Source organism: Marmota marmota, unplaced genomic scaffold (genome assembly GCF_001458135.2).
Source record: "Marmota marmota marmota unplaced genomic scaffold, marMar, whole genome shotgun sequence".
Taxonomy (NCBI): domain Eukaryota; kingdom Metazoa; phylum Chordata; class Mammalia; order Rodentia; family Sciuridae; genus Marmota; species Marmota marmota.
In genome coordinates, this window is record NW_025999999.1 from 10,136,799 (window position 1) to 10,158,258 (window position 21,460).

At 38.5% G+C, this 21,460-nt stretch overlaps 1 protein-coding gene across 1 annotated transcript in view; it reads left to right on the forward strand.

Moving 5' to 3' along the window:
- Sorcs3 (sortilin related VPS10 domain containing receptor 3) overlaps window positions 1-21,460 on the forward strand; it is a 578,947-nt gene that overhangs the window by 491,789 nt on the left and 65,698 nt on the right. Inside the window, exon 14 of the mRNA XM_015494901.2 lies at window positions 8,135-8,242. Within this exon, the coding sequence (XP_015350387.1) occupies window positions 8,135-8,242 (108 nt within the window). The remainder of the gene's footprint in view (window positions 1-8,134; window positions 8,243-21,460) is intronic.

Here is a 21,460-nt window from a genome sequence, read left to right on the forward strand (position 1 = left end):
TGTCTAGAGTACAGTTTGTGGGATTTGGCATGGGCAGGAAAATGAATCCTGGCTTAAACAGCAGACCCTTGTTATGGGGAGACACATGCTTTCATAGTGAGAGTCTTACCAAGAAGCATCAGATTGTCATCAGCAAAAGGCTTAGGGTTTTCTGTGCCAAATCCAAATGTCTGCCATATCAGTGAAGAGTTTCTCTCAGTTTGATTGTTTTAGATTAATTCACAGGAAATTGACATTTTTAAGCTATAAAATGGTCAAATGTCAGCTTCTTTGAGATCAGTCTAGTAAAAAGTATAATAGTTATACTTATCACTATATCATTTTGTAGACAGATTATGAAAATAAAATTTGCAAAGGCACATGAAGCCATTTGTAAGGCAATTACTTTACTAGTCCAAGGATGAGCTGGTAAAATTTTTCAATGTAATTCCTTATTATTCTTTTACTAACAGTTTGTAATTTTAGGTAGTATCAGAAGACTGGAATTACTTAATAGTAATGATAGCATTACTATCATTATAGTAATGCTATAATTATTTTATTGCAGGTTCTGATTTAAACCACTTAAATGAATTATCTAATTTAATTATTTTTAGGGAGGATACCAGGGATTGAATTTAAGGGCACTCTACCACTGAGCTATATCCCCAGCCCTATTTTGTATTTTATTTAGAGACAGAGTCTCATTGAGTTGCTTATGCCTTGCTTTTTGCTGAGACTGGCTTTGAACTCATGATCCTCCTGTCTCGGCCTACTGAGCTGCTGGGATTACAGGCATCTGCCACTGCGTCTGGCTAATTTAATTCTTAAACCAACCCTGTATATATGGATACGTTTTCTTATCACCCATTTCATAACAGCATTGAAATGCAACCATATTAAATACTTTGTTCAAGGATACACTGCTCATATCTGAAAGTGCTAAGCTGGGTCCCTGTCGAGGGTGATCCTGTTTTTACCTGCTAATGTTCTAGATACTGTAAGGAGCACACAGAGGCTTTTGTCATGGTCCCTGCAGAGTTAGAGCAGAGTCAAGATAAAGAGTTTAGACAGTGCATTTATCACCAAAAATCAAAGCAATGCATGCTACAGTATGTTGGTTTTATGTGTTATTCAAAAGGGATCCTCCTGTAGCAGGTTGCATGAGGGTTGATCTTTGAAGAAAGGATGATGTTGAATGTTGCAGGAGGACAAGCCAAGAAAAAAGAAAACTGACCAAAGCCTGAAATTCAGGAAATGTAGGCAGTGTCATAAACCTATATTTGATTAGAGCCAAGAATATGTGTATGTGAAGGCAGGTAGGACCAAGAAGAAGTTGAATGCCAGATTTTGAGGTTAAGCTTGAGCTGGTTACCAAGATTCATTCCCTGTGGAGGACTGAGTAGGACTTTTGCTGAGGACGAGTCTTGAAACAAGCTTGTTTTCTAAGAAAAGCAACCTTTCTTAGCCCTTGTCATTATTGTCTAGGGGCCTCCATCTAAATCTCAATAAGATGATTGATGTATGCCTTGTAAAGAGACATAGCTGGACAGGTCTTTTCCCTTCCTCTGAGAGAAGAGAGTAGCAACCCCACCTTGCACTTGGCCACCATCCTCCTGCTCTTTCTCCTTTGGTATGGTCAGAATCTAATACTTACTTACTGGCTGCTTTTAGAACTTTCTGCAGAAAAGTTTCCTTGTGTCGAGTAAAGGAAGAGTTTGTTGTGTTTCCTGTTGGTGGTAGAAAAGAGTATGTTTGGTGTAGAAGGAGTTCATGGACAGAAAGACATCTGGCCATTCAGTCTGATCTACAGTGGTTTCTCTCCAGAGTCTTCTTTGTACCTTTTCATAAAGAACACATGTCTGGTAAGCCTGGGAGACTATCCAGGTAGGCAAAATTATTCAATAGCCACACAAGGATATCTAGGTAGGACCAAATCATTCTGCTAAAGTAATCAACACAAAATTTGAGTTTTTCCTTGTTCCATAAAATATTTTTTTTTCCTGGTGAAAAATATGATTACCAACAATGAATCTTATATATATATAGTTTGAAGAGAGGAATTTTAATGTACTCACTGTTAAGAATTGATGATGTATATGATAATTGCCCTGAATAGATCACCTCCCAGTGTATACATGAAACAAAACATCACATTGTGCCTCATAAATCATACAAATTTTGTGTGTCAATCAAATAGAAATGTGGTTTATGTTTACCTGCTAGTGTATCAATGCTAGTTTCAGAATCAATCCCTGTGAATGGTTAAATGGCAGAAATTTAGTATGTTTGTTAGCAGCACCACCAATGAGCAACCTTCAGGAATTCTTAGTGCTTCTCTGTCAAAGGCTAAGTGAACGCTTTGTAAGGGCTTGACCATGTAATTATCATCAGTGTTTTCTTATGAAATGGCTGATTGGTTTTGTCTCCTGCTTATGTGCAAGCTTCTTGAACTCAAACACAGTTTCTTTATTCCTAGTAGCTTCTAATTAAGTCACAACATTCAAGGTAAACAGATTGGTAATTTTAAGAGGAAAAAGTTAAATAATCAGTTCACTGTTATTTTCTGTTGTAGATCTTATATGACATTATTTTGTATATATAACTGTATATGTATTTCTGTGTATATGTATATCTGTATATCTGTATATATATATATATATATATATATATATATATATATATATATTTGTGTGTGGGTGTTTAGGTGTATATATGCTCAAAAAAAAAAGACACCAACTTATTCACTCTCACACAAGGGTATAGTGGCTCTCATATTTAAATAATAGTTACATTACTTTTCAGAGAAATAGGAGTCATAATTGAAAAGTTGGGGAGACTTTAGCTAGGCTAACAAGGCGTGCTGTTTCCTACAAATTGAAATGCTAGATAGGCCTGAGGATAAAAAAGGATACAAATGAACCCATCCATTTGTGACTGTGTACATTTGAATGCGTAGAGATTAGCACCTAAGTGCTCTTGCAGGTAAGCCCTCCCCCGACTATTACCTTTGTACCTAGGAAGCTTTAGAGGGAAAAGAACAATAGAGCCCCATGGAATATAGACCTTTAATGAAAATTCACAGTAGACGGAGTGCCTCATCTGCAGGTAGAGTGGGCTACAACTGCTTCTCCCTGACAAGCTGTCAGCATCTCCTTTCAATGGGATGTTCTTGGAAACAAAAAGGAAAACATCCCCTGGTCTTTGTTTTCCTTTGTTCAACCATAAATAGTTGTGGGTACTAGCGTTTGTTTTGTTCAGAGAAACATTCCTATGAAAACAATAGTTCCACCCAATGCAAACCTCCAAGAAGGGAAAGTGCTACTCTGAATAACTTCCACGGTTTAGCCACCACCACCTGCCATTTGGATTAAAGTAAATGGGGGGGGGGGCAGGGGGAAGTGATGGAGATTGAATTAGAACAAATTAGATTCCATATTTTTGTGATTGTGTCAAAATGTATCCTAACATTTTATATAACTAAAAAGAATCGAGAGAGCAAGAGTGAGACTGAAAGAGAGAGAGAGAGAGCAAGAGAAAGAGAGAGAGAGAGAGAGAGAGAGAGAGAGAGAGAGAGAGAGAGAGAGAGAAGAGAGGGACACAGGGGTTCCACCTCACCAGGGGAAGGTATACTGATTCTCAACGTACATTATAACTTTCTATTTTTGTGCCAGATACTTTTGGGAAGGGCTCTGTTTGTTCTTGAAATATTCTATTCATTTTATTTCTCTCATCTCAGTATCATAAAGTCGTAGATAAGTGGAATAGGAAGGGTCCTAGAGGTCATGTAATTTGGTGTCACGCTTGGTATAGTAGGTACTTTTGTGATACCTCCAAGGGTCACCCTGCTTCACTGAAGCTTGCAAATTCCCACAACAGAGTCTCATCTTGTATAATAGCTTTAGTTGTTGTAAAAATTGTTGTTCGTGCTGAGCAATAATGAATCTACTTATAATTTCTGCCTACTGACTCCTGTGTGCAGAATACGTCTACCAGAATTGTATGTGAGTTTTAGAATTGTGTAACTGGAAAGAACCTCAAGATATTTCTTTATCTAGCCTTCCTAAGTTCTGGGAAATGATCAGATATGCAATTCAAAACAGCTTTTATCTATTTGATCACTATTTCCGCACATATTTAGCCTGTACTATTTTTCCAGTATTAGCATAGGGGCTGGGATATGTTGAGCAGGACAATGAATTTGAAAGCTTACATTCTTATGCACAAGTATTTGATTATTCTCTTTAGAAGAATCACAAAAAAATGGAAATATTTTCTCCTTTATTCTGCCTGCATTTTAAAGAAATTGATAGTTCTGTGTATCTAACTACATTTCCCCCCAATTTCATTCACAAGCTTTTTTTACCCCATTTTGGTTGTTTAAAAAAATGGTTTTTCTTGTTGTTATTATTGTTTTAGTATTTGGAAACCCCCTCACTAAAAGCAATGTTCAAAGTAATTAATTCAGTTCTTAGTCTTCTTTTCCCCAAGTAAGCTGTTTAAAATTTATAAAACCTGTTTCTACGACAATTTGTTTTTTACTTTAAATCACAATGATGGAAATTGAACATAGTATTTAGGATCTGGCTAAAAGATGATTTATTTTCTTATACATATAACCTATCTGTAACCATGTACCAGACTCAGACTGGTTTAATTAGCACTCACAGGAATACCATTGTCAGAAAATATTTAACTTGTGATTCACAATGACACCAGTTCCTTTTGGGCTTGAACTTCTCATTTCATTAGTTAATCTTCTCCTTTCCTCATCTGAAGTGCTTTATTTTCCTATTAAGCATTCTGCTTTAAATTGACCCTAGCTTGTTAAGTGACTTCCAAATCTATATCTGCAATTATGATCAGGAATCCAGATCCATCCATCAAATGTCTTCTTGACATGTCACATATGGAAACCCCAAAAAGAATCTAAATTTTGACATGGAACAAAACAGAAACAAATAGATAAATAAAAAGTGTTGCTTCTTCTGCATTTCCATCAATTGCTTAACACCTTAATCAATGTTTTCTACAATATTTTTTCTATTGCTTATGTATCCAAGATACATTCCATCACCAAATCATATTGACATCACTTCTAAAACTATCCTAAGTCTTTCATCTAACCCCCATCTTTTACTTGGTCTTTTATAATTTCCAAAGCTTACTCCCAGCCCCAAATCATCTCTTTGGGTCTGATTCTTATTTCTCTTAAACTTGTATCAATTCATTTGCATGTTTTTGCCTTTTCAAACTAGAATGTAAGTTTCATTGCAGCAAGGGATTCTCCTTTCTTGTTCCTTCTACCCCTAGAACTAATGCCACTCTTAGGTCAAGAACATAGTAGGCATATAAATGCTTGAGAATTCAAGTTCATTTTATTTGGATTCTTTAGTCTTGTACATGCTACTTGGAGGTCAACTGGAATTTTATTCCTGTCTCCTGGAGTATTGGCAATCGTACTGATTTCAATTTCACCTATAAACCTAGTGAGGAATTCCCGATTTCTTTAGCTTGGTCATTAATGAGCTATTGACCTGAGGAGGAGAATATGGATCCCTTGGGAATACCATTCAATATAGTTACCTCAGATCATTTTTAAAGCCCTAGTAATGAAAAAGAATAGCACTCACGAATGGCAGACCAACCAGACCCAAATAGCAATAACCAAGAGATTGTTCTAGAACATGTATTAATACATTTATTAAACACGTATTTTGGGAAGTTTCTTTAAGGCTCTTTGTTTCTTAGTAACTGCCTTAGCTTGAGATAGTCAAGTTTTAGAAACTGATTATCTCAGAGGGTCACCCTTGATAGTACCATCCTGAGCTTTCATGTGGACCATTGACCACAAAGGCAACAGGATACATTCCTCATCCTGGCTCTGGAGATCTGTCCACTTGCTTGTGCTTATTGTCATCCTTGAACTTCGGTGACATAGCTACCTTTCCTATCTTGACTTTGGCCTGTCTCAACATCTCTTATGCATCTGCTGGTCCCATTCTTCCCTCTGGCCTAGGATTCTGTAACTTCCATATGGACCCCTTTCCAATAGAGGCTCTGGTCCTACAATTTCTCTCCCTTGGAACTCCTAGCTTGATACTAGATGGCTCTGATGGGCCCTCATTGTCTACTTTGTGGTGTCTTCTCCTCATTGTATAGTATGAAGATGTCTGTCACATGCCCTCTACTAAGGACAGTGGGTTAAAGGACTCTCCTTCCCTGGGATACTGCAGCTTCCTCTGCTAATGCTAATAAATGACCTTTATCACTAAGAAGACTATGAGAATGAGACTAGGGGAAAGGCCTTGTAGCTTCTGCAACAAAACCCTAAACTAATACTTCCATATCTCCTGGACTTAGCAGATACATTTAACTAGTTAGTGGCCATGGTGTATGCTGAAACAACTACGGTTATTTTAGGGACCAATGGGGTATAGAGCAAGATGGGCAAAATTCTGTTTCCAAACATGCTTTTGTTTTCACTTTTAAAACAAGGAGAAACCCATTTCTATGAAAAGCAATTCAGATCTTCCCAACTTTCGTTATACAATCTTAAATGATTACTTAGCCTTCAGCTTATTTTTAAAAAGGATGAAATGACCAAACCCTTAAAATTCAAGACAGATGCTGACAATTTAGGAACTCATAAAGGCTTTTATGGTAGTCTGCTTTTCATTTATGGTCAGGGATCCAGGTATAGCATAAATGCACAAATTGTTTTCTGAGAGATTTGTTGCTCTGTGTTACCCTAGCTGGGTAAAGAGATTGACTTTTTAAAATCTATATATTAGGAAAGAGAAGGCAGAGTCAAACAGAGAGATAGTTGAGACTGGACTGAGCAATTGGCTCCTACGGTTTCTGGATGCTTGCCCAAGTCATACGTGAAAAAGTGATTGAATGAATGAATTACAAGAGGGCCCTTCATCATTCTTTACTTTTTTCATTCATTTATTCATTTACCACTGATATAGTAACAACTATGGTCAGGTATTCTGCTAAGTATTAAGAATATAAAAATCAACCATATGGTCCTTGACTTCAAACATCTTCTATTTTAGCAGGAGTCATATTTTCTAAAAAAAAAAAAAAAAAAAAAAAAAAATATATATATATATATATATATAAAGGCTTGTAATAAAGATCCACATGTGATGTTACAGGGCCATTTAATGAATAAAACATGCATACTCCTGAGGTCTTTAATCCTGAACTGAGAGGGTCAAGATGAGGTAGGAAGTCACTGCTCAGGACTGCAACAGGAGAAGCCCTATTTGTGATAGGAACATCGAGGAGGGATTCCAAACCCTGAAGTGTGGAGTTGGAGAAGGATTAAGAATCAGACAGGACAAGAAGGATCACAGAAGTTGAAGAAAGCAAAGCTTCACTGGCAAAGAAGAGGTGCCTGGAAAAGCTTCTCAGAGGAGGCAGTCTTTGGGCTGTGTCCCCTTGTTAAATCAAGGGGCAGAGAGGTACTGGGTGCCCTCAAGAAAGGGAAGGAAGCAAGCATCAGCATTGCTCTGGTTTCCTGCACTTGTTCATCCTTTAAAGAGGGGCAGTTCCACGTCCACCAGGGATCAGACCTTCCCTCCTGCCACTAGGTGCAAGATGGAGCAGTCTTGCTCAGAACACCTCAGATACTCAGTAGCTGTTCCTAAAAGGCCCCTAGAGTGACATTGGGGAGGGGAAATCATCCCAACATCCATTCTGAACAAGTAGGAAATTGCTTTTTTAAAAATTTTGATCTGAAAGACACACACCCCCCTTCTCATAGGGTGCACCCCGCACTACTCAATTTATCTGTGTCAGAAACTCTGAGGGCGAATTGATTGTGCTGTGAATTGAACCTCAGGTTTCATTCTGAGCACTTGAAACGTGACATTCCTCCACCAAGCCCTCCTGCTTGGGTTGCTTTTTCAATTCTAATGTGTTGAAATATTTCTGCAGCTCTGGTGCTGTCTCTCCCTGGGCCGGGAAATGCAGTTTTGATCAAATCTCCTAATAATATGGGGAGATGTTGAAGATTAATACCTATTGATAATCCAAACTGCCAGACAGCGAGATAGAGAAGAAAATTTAATAACTTGAAAAATGGTTGGCAAAGAGCATGGCTTTATTTCCAGCTGACTCTTCCCTGCATTTGTTTCCACCCCAGGGTGAGTTTTGACGAGGGCCACTCCTGGGACAAGTATAGCTTCACTTTGCTTCCTCTCTTCGTGGATGGGGCTCTGGTGGAGGCAGGAGTAGAGACCCACATCATGACGTGAGTATCTCTTTTGCTGATGGAATAGAGGCCCGAGACCTTGGTTCTACTTCTACTGGTGCCTCTGAGTTTTTCTGGGAACCCTTCACCAAAGTACTTCATCTGTGGGTCAAAGTTTCCTCATCTATAAAATGGAAGTATTTACATTTACACCACCCCAACTCAAAAAGCAACCAACAGGATTCAACAGTCAAGGTTTCTATGGAATTTAAAATATCAGAACACATACTCATTTATTCCAACCCAAGAAAGCAGAAATTTAAATCATTGGATATGCCTTTTCTCTTTCCAAAGCGGTCTAGAAAGAGGCAGGGTGTAGGAATTGGAGGAATAGAGCAGTCAACAAACCGTAATCAGGGACTGCTTCAAGAGAAACTTCCAGAGTCTCATCTCTCCCACAAACACACACACACACACACAAACACACACACATACACACCCCACACACATTTCTTGTTGCTGTACTTCATATTAATTTGCTGAAAAAAGATTTTGCACACTGTTTTAAAATGAGAGTAGAGGATTGGGATATAAGCCTTAAAGCTATAAGAATCCCTAGAGTACTTTCTGAATATTAAAGAAAATAATAATAATTTTCTATTGTTTTTTAAAAATGTATGTAAAATATTAACAATGCTTCAAAACTTGATCAAAAAATTGATGTTTATGTGTGTAGGGGTGGGTGATTTTGATAATTCTTCTCCAGCCAGTACTGCTCATATCTGCCCATGTCCCAGTTAACTGAAATACCTTACATCTTCAAAGGTAGCCTGTTAAGCAGGATTGGGGAGCATTTACTCTTTTGTGGGGTTGGAATGTATATTAGTTAGTTTTCCATTACTATAAAAAATGCTTGAGATGATTAACTTAAGAAGATAAAGGGTTTGTTTTGGCTCATGGTTTCAGAAGTTTCAGTCCATGGTCAGTTGGCCCTATTACTTTGGGCCTATGGCAGCCAGAAAACAAAGACAGTATGAAGACAGGATGTAGTTCCACAATTTTCTCTGAGAGTACACCCCAGAAACCCAACTTCCCATCATGAGGCTCCACTTCTTTAAGGTTTTACCACCTTCTTTAGGCCTTTGAGGGACACTTTGCATCCAATCGGTAGCAACACAGAAGAAATAAGAGCATGTGTCTGTGCTGGGGAAAGTATGGTCTTCTAATTCTAAGGTACACTGCTTTTCAAACTTTTATACTTGTGGATTTCTCTGTAGTTGGAGTGAGTCTTTTCCCAACACTGATAGACTTCAATGGGGACAAATATCTAGTTGCTGTGCTCTGTCTTTCTCAGGGTGATCAGATGTGGAAAATCCTCTCTAACTGCAGCTACAATCTGATCAGGTCTTGTAGTCTGGCCCCAGACTAGACAACTTTGCCATGCTCCACCCATCTTTATTCATCCTTACCTCCAGAAGGTAGACTGGCTGCTCCTCTGCACTTTCTGAGAAAGGACCCAGACATGATAAAAAATGGAGATGGTGCAGGAACTAGGGAAAAACAAAAGAGACAGATTAAAAATTGCAGGATCTCAGTATTGGGACTAGGGGAGCTGAGTTAGGCTACTGTATAGTCCTATGGCTGTGGAATGCCTGTCTAGTAGCTCACTTAGCGGGACCTCCACTTCTTCATTTGTAAACCCAAATCTCCTCCTTCTTAATAAAATGTTATTATTCTAAAAATCTCTCCCTTATTTGGAAATTCAGCAGAAGCACTGCAAAGGAGTCTGGTGGCTATAGAATTTATATAGGGTCTTTCAAAAGAGTCTGCGGATTCCCAGTATATTTCTATTGAAAAATATTCATATCAGAAAAATTGGGAGAGTCCAAAGAACAACTTTAGAGTTTCTTGGGACAGGCACCATAAGGAGTGATTTTAAATTCTCTTAATTCTTTCTGAATTTTCCAATTGCTAGTGAAGTCTTTTCTCCATATCCAAGGGCAATGAACTATGTCTTTAAAGGACTTAACACTTATGTATCAGCATCTACTTTGTGTTAGGCACTGGGCTGGACCCCAGTACTCTAGTCAGAGATTGAAAGACAAGATGTCGAACCTTATGAAGAGCTGCTACAGTCTACACTAGCAGTATGCCATATCCATACCTGATGACTTTAGATGTGAACTGATGGTATATGATAGGACTTTTCTATCCACATCTGCTGTCAAACATCAATGAGGATATCCCCTATAATGTGTTGCTCAGGAGGTAAGTCTCTGAGTTCAGTTTTGTCCAGTAATTTCTTTTACTCTCTTAAACCCTCAAACAGAATTAGCTCACAATCCAAATTTCCAATTAATGTTCCCATGTTAACAAAATAGGTTCTCTTGTTAAGCTGTTAAATTATTTTGCTAATTTAGGGTCAACAACATGGTAGGAAAGTTTTGCTTTAAGTTTTGTTTTAAACACTATTTAAAATGGAGAATGTTATGAATGTGTAGGGTCTAAGGCTTCATCATTTGTTGGCTATACACCAACCATATGTAGCATTGATAAAAGTCCTCGATGTTCAAAGATGGTATTACAGTATAAATTTTATTTCTGAATTACGAATAAGTTGGTGAATTTGTAGATACGTATAGTGTGTGTGTGAACAGTACATGTATATATAGACATATATACACATATTTGCTTATCTATATATACACATGTACATGCACACACATGAAATTATATACACACATGTACGTGCACACACATGAAATTAGATACAATAGAGTTAGAAACTTCTAGATTCTAGGTTCCTTGCAATATCTTTGCATAGTTACATGATAACAGGAGGGTTTTTAGTGGTGTCTGTTGTATGCCAGGTATTGTTCCAGATGGATAAACCAGAAAGGAACCCCTTCCCTTGGGAATCTGTATGCTACTACATTAGATAAACATAGGAAGCAAATTATTTTGCCTTGGGACCCAGAATACTCTGCCAAGAGATTCAAATTTTTCTTATGAATTCCAGGAAGTGAGTAGAATACTAGGAACCATACCATCTTTTCCATGAGATTCTCTGTCCATGAGCTGACTTTTTCAAATTATTTCCCATCCTTCACTTATTTACTATACACAAGAGGAAAAGCTTCTACCTTTCTAGGATTTTCTCTGATATGGCCACTAAAGAGTTTTAATTATTGAGTTCTGAATTCTAAAAGGTAGATGCGAAGTTTTTATAAATTCAAGAGGTACATATATTCAAGCCAGATGTAGGTGCCTATACCATCCAAACCTGACATGGCCCTAGAATCGTGGGCAATGGTCCCAACATCAGCCATGCCCAATTTACCAAAGAGACTTCCTAGACTGCCTCCTTCTTCGCCTCATCTCAGAGCCTGATTTACTCTACATTCTCTTGTGTGAGGCCAATTTGAACTCATTGCATGCTTCTGTTGGGCATTACTCTGAACAATACTACATGCACACTAATCTCTGCATGACCTGGCATTCCCTGGAAAGTTTAAGGCCATGGTTTAAAATCTGTTTTCATCTAATCTTAAATGGTAATAATTTTTTTCTCAGCTTCGTATGGAGTTTAGCTGGCCACATGAGTATGAGGGAGATTGACCTCAGGGCCAACCCATTTATTGAAGAGATGAGATAGCACTTCAGTTTCCCTTTCCTTCCCACTAGAACTCACAAGAGCTTGGCAGAACTTCTGTACCTCCTCTATCTTGCTTATAGAGATACTCTAAAGAATACAGTATAATTATTTTAGGTAAGGGTTCAGGGGTCGGGGGAAGAGAGATTTGCCTTTTTATGAAATTAAGATGAGTCTTGGAAGCATTCATCAAAATAAATATAAACAATTTATTTTTCTTGTGTTTCATTTTTATTAAATCAGACTTTTTCTTGTATGAAAACAATAGTTTTGTGGGGACTCCAGACAACCAGAAAGATGACCCCTGGAAAGGTTGCCAAGAGACAATTTCTATCTGCATTCTAGACTTGAAAGGATTTTAAGCCTAAGTAGTCAACTAGAGTTGATCAGTGTTTTTCTTTTGAAGCAGGGATTCAAGAAAGCATACGTATTTCTTAGGTGCTATGAGAAGAGGGTGTCTATGTGGGGACATGGAGGCTTAGCATTGCCATTGAACTGAGAACTCATTAATAAAGTGGGATATTTGAATTAAGTGAATTTACTGTTACTCATAATTTTCTCTTGGGCTTAGCTGTGGCCAGGGGAAAAATGGGACCACAGTAAAGTCCTATTATCTTATCTTGTCACCTTGATTTGAAGAATTAATATTTATTAGTTCATTCATTTAAAACTATGTCATGAGCTTCTTAAATGCATCAGACCCTGCTAGATCTTCACAGGTACTGAAGAGGCGAATACAATTATTTCCCTTTAAGGAGCCCTCAGACCTAAGTGGAGGGTTGCTACATAAGGAAACAGTACCCGTCAAGAAGCCCTCCTTCCACAGTCAGGAGATGACAGAAGGAAGTGAGGACTTCATACATGCAGCGGGTGACAATTGAGTTTGGGAATTTCAAGAGGAGAAAACCAAATAATAGACAATAAAATATAGCTTCCAAGAAAACAGAGATTTTTGACAGTTTATTTACTAATAGAAACTCTTCCCCTAAAAGGTGACTGGCACATAGTAAGTCAGTAGGAGGGATGGAAGGATTTCAAAATAAAGGAAAGAACACAAAGGCAAGAACCAGGAAAGAACATGGCTTAGTGTTAAGGGGTGAGACTATAAAGGGCTGCAGATCATGTTTAGGAATTTGAACTATAACCAGAGGGATGTTTTTGTTTTGGTACTGGGAATTGAACCCAGGGGCACTTAATCACTGAGCCACATGTCCAACTCTTTTTTTTTAATTTATTTTTTATTCATTTTAATCCATTATAGATGACAGCAGAAAGCTTTTTGATTAATTGTACACAAATGGGGCACAATTTTTTACTTCTTTGGTTGTACGCAAAGTAGAGTCATACCATTTGTGCAACCATACATGTTGCAACTCTTTTTCTTTTTTATTTTGAGACAGGGTCTCACTAAGTTGCTGAGGCTAGCTTTGAACTTTCAGTCCTCATGCCATTAATAGCCCCACACACACACTTTTATTCACCCTTATGACAGACAGAGGCATACATGTGTACATTATGTCCAGCTATACTCACATATAGGTTTAAGTTCCCCAAAGGGAAGATCTTTTTGTTTCTTATCTGTTGAATGCTACATATTTACCAAGCTTGTGTCAACACAGAATTTGACAGCATACATGTATTGGATGAAGGAATAATTAAATGAATAAGTAATGATCTTGTGAATTCTAAGAATAATATCTGTTTCATGATTTTCATTTATGCTCTGGCTCATAGCTCCAGCATTTTAGGAAATTGATTCTAGATCCACAGAGATTCTAAAGTTCCATGATCAGAATCCAATAGTTGCAAGTTATGAGGAGAGGAGAAAGGATGCAGGATTGCAGTTCACAGTCAGAGTATCAGAGAAAAGGGTATCTCTGTGCAGAGGTGTGAACACAGAGGTTATAAAGCATGGGAGCAGAATGCTATGTGGGCACAGAAGGATAGCTATAGAATGAGGGTCCTTCTGGGAATGACTTCTGATTTCCTCATCCTGCCACACAAAACAAATCTGCCCAGCGTCTCACTGTAGCTATGCAGAGGGATATACATGATAGAGACAGTGCCCAGCTTGGAGGTCTGATATTTGCTTGCTTTTATTGCTCTTTTTTTTAAAAAAAACAGTCTTTTCAAATGTTATTATTTCAACGTCTCCTTGGTAACCTTGAGAGGAACCATCTAGTGTAGCCTAATTCACAATGAAATGTGACTGTTCTTATTACTTAAAGCTAAGGACAATGCTGGATGATTGACAAGCCAGAGGGCCTATTGTGAGTCTCAGACTGTGGCTCTTCGACTGATGAACTGCCTGTGGCTGCAGAGCATTTGGACCCCTTTGGTCCACTATTTCTTGAAATATTGTTTGTCCCCAAAGTAGCTATTTAAGTAGAGGGTTTTTTGTTGTTGTTGTTGTTGGTTTTGCTTAACTCAGATGTAGGATCCAATGTAAATCGCTTTCCTACATCCTCAAAGCTCTGTTAACAATACTTTTCTAATATGCAATTTTCAAATCAATTGCTTGAGATTTATCTGATCCTTTACAAGAGTCAGAGAGAACCAGGTAGCTTCTTAGAGGGAAAAAAATCCAGAAGGAAGGACAGCTTTCCTTAAAACAGCAGATAACTTTGAAGAATGAGCAACAAAATCTCTTAGGAGAGCTCAATCTGATCTTCAGAAAACCAGGGAAGATTTTACAGTCAGTTTGTGTCCTTTCATCCTCTTCTAAAGCCAAGAAGATTCTCAAACTTTATTTCCTTGGAATCTCCCAACAACCCTGCAAGCTACATAGGATTATCACCATTGGGTGGGTGAAGATGCCAAGACTCAGAGAAATTAAATGTTCAGCCTACATGTTTAGAAGGAGGCAAGATAAGAGTAAGAAATGTGAGCTAAAATTTAAGGAAAGGTTCTAGAACCCTCCAAAGTTTGTTCAATAAAGAACCATGAAGGAATGTAGGGAAAGAACAGCAGGATATTTGTTAATCCCCTGTGTTTTGATGAGTGCGCACTGGGTACATGACCACAGAGTCACATAGTCACAACAGACCCATCCCAGGATTGCAGTTCACAATCTGAAAAAATATGATAAAGACATGAAAGAAATAAGGAAGAATTAAATGGTAAGATATGGAACAAATTATAGCTGCCATTGGATATGAAAGAAGTGATTAAGGACAGAGTAGCTAAAAGGGGTATAATGGTTATACAGAGAAGAGGGAAAGAGGTCATTCCAGGTGGATGGCGCAGTGTGAGAGAATGGATGGTGGGAATGTGCCTGGCCTGGAGAGAAGAGAGTGAGAGTGGGCAAGGATGGGGATGCCTTCAGCAAATTGGACAGAGCAATTGTCTTACTGGCTCCCTTTATAAATCCCATTCTAATTGGCGTAAATCTCTGATCCATTGTTCCACAAGCAGAACTAATAGTCAAAGTGAAGAGGCGAGATAACATTTTGTCTAGAAAATTATGCAAACCCCAAAGCTGCAGAGGTTTCTAAAAACAAAAAGAAAAAAAAAGTGAAGACCTTCTTTCCACTTAAGAGACTGTGACCATGTGCTTAGCAGGGAGCATCCTTTTAAGTTCAGCCTCAGCACAACTCGGAGCCCCAGCCTAAGCTCAAATGCATTGTTTAGCTTCTAGTAACTGCATCCGATAAAGTCGTTGGAAATGAACCAGAGCTGCTTCCATTGATCTGTTTTTCAATTTTCTGTTGTTTGCTGGAAGAGCCTGATTTTACTTTGCCCAAAGTAAGTCATTTGAGTAATCGGCAAATCCAGTGGAACTCTAAAGTCATCGCCTCCCGGGCTGACTGCCTGATTCATAACTTTCTGCTTGTCATCAAGTTTGCTCTGCACTCAAGACACACTCTCATTTGCACCAAGGAACCTGAAAGTAAAACACATGCGCTCAGAGGGCCTTTTGTATGATGCTGAGATATACTGAGGCAGGGGCGGGTGGGGGGTGCTGGTCACAACCTGGAAGGAAAGGCTTATTTTGACCAACAGATCATGCTGTAGGCTCAGGAGTCGGGCCATGCCATGGCTGAGATGATGAGTTTTGGAAGTCCCTCTTCATGTCAGCATTCAGCTGACCACTCACCATCTATGTGACTTTAGCTACCTTGCTTAAGCTCCCTCTAAACTCCAGATTACTCACCTGGATGAAAAGATAAAGTGAAGCATTGATGGGCATTAGAGATGTTTTTATTCTCCAGGGTCCAGTCATCAAGAAATTGGCCACCTGCAGGGAAGAATTTGGCCAACTAGAGCAGGAGCCAAAAAACTCACTGTAAAGGTCCATACAGTGATTTTAGGCTTTGCTGGCCACAGGGTTTCCACTGCAACCACTCAGCCATCCCAATCAAGGGTGTGAAAGCCAAAGACAATATACAGACCAATGAATGCCTGTGCATTCCAATAAAATTTTATTATGGGTGCAAATTCAAATTTTATGCAGTTTTCACATGTCAGAAAATCCAGGTCTTCATTTGCTTTTTCTCTCCATTTATAATTTAAAGACAATTATTATCTTGTGGGCCATCTAAAACAGGTAGAGCTTCAGACTTGGTCCCTGGCTTGGAATTTGACCCTGAACAAAAGTGTGCACAGGACTTAATCCTTCACAGCTATGTTACGAATATCACCTGGGTTTTGGATGCAGTTTCTACACTGCCTCAACCTATGAATTACCTCTCCAATTGCACACCCTTGTGAAATATTTTCCATGATATGGCTCAGATGTTTCCTCATTTTTAAAAAGTTTTACTGGGGCATAAATAACATACAAATATCACTGACTAGAATGTCCCCTGGGTTCATCAGTGTGGTCATAAGTGGTACATTTAATTCTTTTTCAAGTCTCTTCATTTTTTATCCAAATTCCACATCCAAAAAATCTCACCTCTTTTAGGAAGCCCTACTCAGTGACTTCTTATTCATTTCCTTTTATTGAGTTTCTTCTGTGAGCTATATTGTTTGACTCACAAATCTATTTAATTTGGTCTGCACTTTTTCTCATGAATCAAAATTGCACAATCAGAAATGCTTGGTAGCATAAAACCCAAATGCCTATACACTCCAACAATTTTCTGGAGCCACATGGAACCCATTATAAACAGAGCATGTTAATTTTCTGCTCCACTCTTCACCTGATATACACATGTTCATTCCAGATGTTGCAGTTCACCTTTGTTCATCAGAGGGACACTCCTGCCTCTGGTAAGAATTTTGAAAATTTCAATTCCCCAATTTAGATTTCATATCCATAGTTTTATAACCATTTTATTTTCTTACAGTTTGGCATTTAAAAATACAGAAAAGTACAGAGAATGTCATCAATATCTGGGTACCCACTACCTGAAATTGATAAAAATTTACATACTTTCATTTTGGATTCAGATTTTTAAATGAAATATATAGGGCATCTAAGACAGAGCTGATCTTCTCATTATTTTCCATCTCAAACCCATTCCCCTAACTCTTTTCACAGAGCCTTTTGAAATAGATATTGACTCTATTAGTATTTAGTCATTCATACAAATACATGTGATATTGCTTTCTGTTTTGTTTTTGTTTTGGTACTGGAAATTGAACCCAGAGGTGCTTTACCACTGCCCTACATCCCTGATCTTTTTATTTTTTATTTTGAGACAGGGTCTTGCTTTGTTGTTTAGGACTTCACTAAATTGCTGAGGCTAGCCTTAAACTTGCAATACTCTTGCCTCAGCCTCCCGAGTCACTGGGATTACAGATGTGCTCCACCACATCTTGTGTTACATTGTGTGTTTTTGAAATGTATAATTTATTTAAATCGTGTCCTTCTTTTACATGCTTCTTTAACTCAATATCTAACTTGGGACATATTCATTTGGTCCAGGCACTTTTAGTGCTACATGGCCTTCTGTCATGAAATGAACAAGCACAATTTATTTATCCATTCTCTAGAATTTCAATAGGTATTTAGGTTATTTCTAGTTTTACACTATTACCACAGTTTTATCTTATCTTTGCATGTGCCTCTAGCTAAATACATGGAAGTTCTATGAACTTCATACCTGAAAATGGAATTTTGGAGTCATGATGAATTAGCACTGTCACCAATAATGCATTGTTTAAAAAAATCAGCAATAATGCAATAATGATTCTTGCACTATTTTCTAATTCTTTATTCATCAGCCATCTTTGCAGTTAAGGTATGAGGTCCTCTTATGGTTTCTATGAGCCAGAATGTTCACAGCTATGCCTTCTCCTCCTCCACAGCACTGAACATGATTGTGCTTGTGAGTAACTGGTGCTCAGCAGATGCGTGGTATGAGTAATGCTATTGGATTGGACTGAAGGCTATTTAAGAACAGGTGCTGATTTTTACACTTTTTCTTTTTCTTTCTTGACTCAGGATTTGTCACGAGAAGAGGGAAAATGTGATGGCATTATAAGGACATAGGGAAAGCATGGGGCCCCTTCCCCTCCATCTCTTATACTATCTTTTTAGTATTTTTTTGCCTTTGTTCCTCTCTTAAATCTCACCTCAAAATTCATCTTCTCCCTCAATTCCATCTTGGAGGTTTCTCCTTCCTCACTCAATCCCCAGCTTGTCTTCTAGAGGTTTAGAGACCACATTTTCTGATTCACCACAATAAACTTTAAACTTTCAAACCCATTAACAGGACTTTGTTATTTTTGAGAAAAGAATTGACATTGTTTGGCATGAAAATGACTTCTGTAAATTCATTAAAAAAAAGTCAGCTTTCTTTTGTCTCTTCACTTCCACTAATTTTAATCTCTTTCTCTATCTTTCTTTTGCTCTCCTACTTTCCCTATGTTTATTTTCAAACCTTTTGTAACCCCTACTTCTTTCCACCTCTTACCATTCACCATGTCTTGCAACTAACACCAGCTCCACTTGCAGGATTCTTGCTGTTGATCCCCTGCCTATTTCTATTAACATCTAGCTCATGTCTTGCCTTTGCTCGATGCAATTTCTGTTGTGGCCACTGACCTCTTTTACTGCTAATCCCATTACTCCCTAATGGGAAAACAATCAGGTGGTATGGATGCCCACCAGTAGCCAGGGATGTGGCCTGAATTTCTAGAGACCAACCACTGCTGTCTGCTGATGGCTGGACTTGCCAGAACACTGGTCTTTCTGCTTTGATTTGAAATCTATTCTTAGCAGATTCCTCCATGGAAACAGGGATCAGGGTGCAAGGTTGCAGGGGGCTTCTTGAGGCAGAGGCAAGAGGAGGCCTGGGGTGCCCAGGCCTTTCAGAGGGAATCGAACTCTTGAAGGAACATTAAATAGCGGACTTGGGAGTTGCTATTACAAGAATTTTTATTATTTCTTTGTTTGACAATGTGTACTGATAGCTAGCTACAGAATAGGCAGTGTTCTAAGAGTTCTAGAAGCTGGCTGGGGCATGAACAAATAGCCAAGATCTCTATTGAGAGGAGGTTTGTATTCTAAAAGCCTTTTCCGTCCATTGTGGAGGGAAAAATCAGTTTTTTAAGAGGTTTATTTCAGCTCTAGTGTTTTTGGTTATCTGTTCTTTAATTCGATTCTGAACATTCATAGTGGTGGTGGGTGTGTATGTATATGTGCATAGGAGAGAGAGAGAAAGTTTTGGAGATAGATCTTTAGATATTGCCTAGAGTTCAGGGTACATCTAACCCCCAAGGTTCTAATCCTGGCTGAAGTTTCTGATTATTGCTTATCATCTCGTATGAGAAAGAATAACACTGTAATGAATGGAAAGGAATATCACAGACTATTAAAAACAGTACTTCATTTATAGATTTTTTTGTTGTTGTTTTCAAATTATTTATAATGAGAATTCATTCCTTTTATAATGAGCAAAATGAAAATCATTTATCAAAATGTACACATAAAAAAAATCATCTTCCTGATTAAAAAAAAACAAGGGAGGGTCTGTGTGTAAATTTGTGCTGGAGGTTGTGTGGGTCACACTTACTCCACCTTTGAGCTTGTGACCTAGCAAAAGAGAGTCTTGCTATCCACCATCACTTCCCAGCGGTAACCAATGCCCTGAGTATCTTAATACTACATCATTTCAGATAAACATACTACTGGAAGCTATGAAAGATAAGAATGGGAAATGGGCAAATCCTACTCACAAAATAAAAATTGAAGAAAATTGCTAGATAGTGACTTCGGATGAAGCAGCACTCTCAATAATTTCTTCAAGGTCATGTGGTTAATTTATGCTGCATTTGTAAGTTATTGTGTATTTTAAAAATTAATGAAAGATTTAATTATGGCAGGGTTGCCTGTGACCTTTTGTGAAATGACTTCATCATAAATCTGCAGGCATTTCAGAACTGTTTTCCAGGATTCTAATAATTTCCTCTCAAATTAATGTTATCCAGCCAGTGAAGGAGTTGAGGTTGGGTAAAAGGATTGCGTTGGAATTGTGGTTTCCTAGCAATGGCTCATTCGGAGTCCTGGAAGGAGGTATCAGAGAAGATGGTGTGTGACTTTCCTGAATGCACAGCAGGTTTAAGTATTTACTTAGAGGAATGAGAAATATATCCAGTGTGTCAATAGGGAGAAATTGCATGTAGCCAGACTAGGTCATTGCAGAGCAGTTGATTTAGGGCACATTTAACTATATGTGAATGTGATGTGACACCTGGATCAATGACAGAACTCCCCTTCCTTCCTGGACACCACAGAGGTTCTCCTTTATTTGTAAATCAAGTCTATGCCTACCCCCAAGCTTGCTGGCAACCTGCAACGCCTAAGTTCAATTCCATCACTCTTGTATCTCTGATTTTCCCTGACCTCAGAAGCTCACGGAGAACAGCTAAGCTATCTCTGTGGGAGCAGATTCTTTCCACAGAAAGCTGACTATTATCATGGTCTGTGCATTCTGATGATTAACTCGCTCCAATAAAGTGAGGAGGAAGACCGGGCAGTGCAGAGGAATGCCCCATTTACAGCACACCAAAGGAGATCCTCTGTCTCAGAAGAGACTGATAGCCTACAGCTGTACTTCCAGGGTGGCAGGCTAGAATTTAGAAAACTCAGGGGACCCTGTGGACACTGGAGTTTGGAAGGAAAGCAAGTAAAATCTGGAAAGGAGGTCTTGGCTGAAGCCCTCCCTAGTTTACAGCAGCACTGGATGAGATCATTACTGTGTGTCTCAAGAAAGCAAGTATTCATGGGGCATGTGGCACTCTGTGACTCAACCTGCAAGATGAACAAGTTTCCCCTGAAAAGCTGTCAGCACGGATGAAAACTGGGTGTCAGGAAACTCGGGTTCCAGTGCTTTGTGTTCTTGAGCACTCACTATTTTATCTGGACCTTGGTTTATAGCTAGCATATGAATGAATTAGGCCAAATCTCATCCCTAAAGACCCTTCCAGAACTAAGTCTTTATAATCCTGTTTGTTCTCTTTCATGCCATAGGAATTCCTGACTGTAGACCAAGCCACAAAGACTGTTCAGGGTCAAATGCATAACTCACCACATAGTAGATGCTGTAGATCTTGAGACAAATAGGACATAATTGAAACATTCTGGTTATAACTTCTCCCCAGATTTCTCCTTTCTTCCTCTAGTTTCATATATTTCATGTTGTTTTTGCTAATTTTGTCCAAACAGGCTATATAGA